Below are 1,663 nucleotides of genomic sequence, written 5' to 3'. Positions count from 1 at the left end.
CCTGTTGACCCAAACGTCTGAGCCGTTGGTTTGTTCTCTGCATGTCAGACACACTCCTGTTTTCAGAGGAGAGGCTGATCTGTTTACAGAGTTTAGGTTCCTGCAGGTCAGTGGAGACTTCTCTCCTTTTTTTCAGAAAATGGGGAAACAAAAGGAATAAGATCAGAATTTATTTTCAGAAACATCCGTCTAATGTGTTCTCTGATGAAAACAACGCAAATATTAAAATGAATTTAGCAAAACTTCAATGAAATATAGTCACCGTGACATGATGTTTACCTCATTGGTTTTTGTACTTCTTTTTCCTACTTTTTACACTAAAAAAAATCCACATGATAATACTTTTTTAATAGCCAGTTTTGTGTTTCTACTGCTTGTTTGACCTTTTTCTTCCTCCTCACATTGACAGGCCGCCTTCCGCACCGACCTTTCCATGCTGCTCGACCAGATCGGCGGCGGAAAAGAGTCCCTCAGCTTCATGAAGCGCCGGATCCGCCGCCTCACTCAGCAGTGGGCAACTGCAGCCAGCCGCCTGGAGGCCAAACTCGGGCAGCGATGGAGAGACCAGAAGAAAGTAGGAAGACTGAACCTTTGACCGCGGAGTGTTGAACTCTCACCTGTCGACTTTAGTTCAACTTCTCCAACACTTTACAGTAGCGAAGCGTTTACATCATCAACGTAAATCAGCTGATTCTGAAGTGAGGACGTCGTCTTTGCTTTAGAATCTCTGCGTTAGAATCAGCTGATCTATGTTGATGTAAATGGCTAAAGAGTTCTGGTATGTCAGCGATCCGTAATTTAGGAATCATTAATGACATATCTGGTGTTAACCCTGTAACTATCCAAAAAACAAACAAATCAAATCACCAAAAAAGGTATATTGGTACGGAGCCCCAAAAGAGACATCGAATTAGAAAAAGAAAGTTACAAAAAAAATACAAATTGCCTAAAAAATACATAGACGATAATACAGATTTTTTTAATTTTTTTTTTTTATCTTCAATTTTTAGAAAATAAATTCTGGATAGGAACTGGTGCACACCAGTTCCTATCCAGAATTGTGTTTTTTTTTCTTCAGGTATTTAGGAAAAATTAATGTTCTGGTTAGTAACTGGTGCACAACCAGATAGTACCTGGAAAAAAGAGGTTTTCTAAAAATTGAAGCAAAAAAAAATTCCGGAAAAAATGTATTAACCAGTTACTCTCTGTTGCACATCAGTCAGTAACTAGATTTTGTTTACTTTAATTTATAGGAAAAAAAGTTTTGTCCATTTTTCTTCTGCGTCCCTTCAGGGACTCCGTACCTTGAGGAGTAATACACACAATCAATGTTTTTAAAAACATGATTTTTAAATGTTTCCCACCATTCGGTTGAGCGGGCACATAAAGGGTTAAAAAAAAGTCACTTTTTTTTAACCAATAAGCTTTTGTTGTCTCCATTATATATAAAAAAAATCTAATAAAAATACATTTTATTTTATTTTGAAATACAAAATAATTCAAGCTATTAATTCAAGTGTCTGAGAAACTTGATCATCATTGAGTTTTAGTATCTGGTAGGATAAAGAAGGACAACGACTACTAACTAGATACTTTTTTGGTGCTTTAATCATTTATTGACGCCTTTTTCTCAAATACATTTTGTGAAAACATTTCATTAACG

The 1,663-nt window shown here is 36.3% G+C and overlaps 2 protein-coding genes across 6 annotated transcripts in view; one reads left to right on the top strand and one right to left on the bottom strand.

Moving 5' to 3' along the window:
- Positions 1 to 1,663, bottom strand: part of LOC112157183 (B-cell receptor CD22) — an 821,740-nt gene that overhangs the window by 266,771 nt on the left and 553,306 nt on the right. The window lies entirely within an intron of this gene.
- The window catches only part of LOC112157180 (alpha-1,6-mannosylglycoprotein 6-beta-N-acetylglucosaminyltransferase B), a 186,345-nt gene that overhangs the window by 83,653 nt on the left and 101,029 nt on the right, over positions 1 to 1,663 (top strand). For all 3 annotated transcript variants that reach the window (XM_024289781.2, XM_024289780.2, XM_024289779.2), the window contains exon 7: positions 410 to 574. In XM_024289781.2, coding sequence (XP_024145549.1) covers positions 410 to 574 — 165 coding nt within the window. The remainder of the gene's footprint in view (positions 1 to 409; positions 575 to 1,663) is intronic.

Source organism: Oryzias melastigma, linkage group LG1 (genome assembly GCF_002922805.2).
Source record: "Oryzias melastigma strain HK-1 linkage group LG1, ASM292280v2, whole genome shotgun sequence".
NCBI lineage: Eukaryota > Metazoa > Chordata > Actinopteri > Beloniformes > Adrianichthyidae > Oryzias > Oryzias melastigma.
Note: the sequence above shows the minus strand (reverse complement) of the source record. Positions and strands in the feature narration are given on the sequence as shown.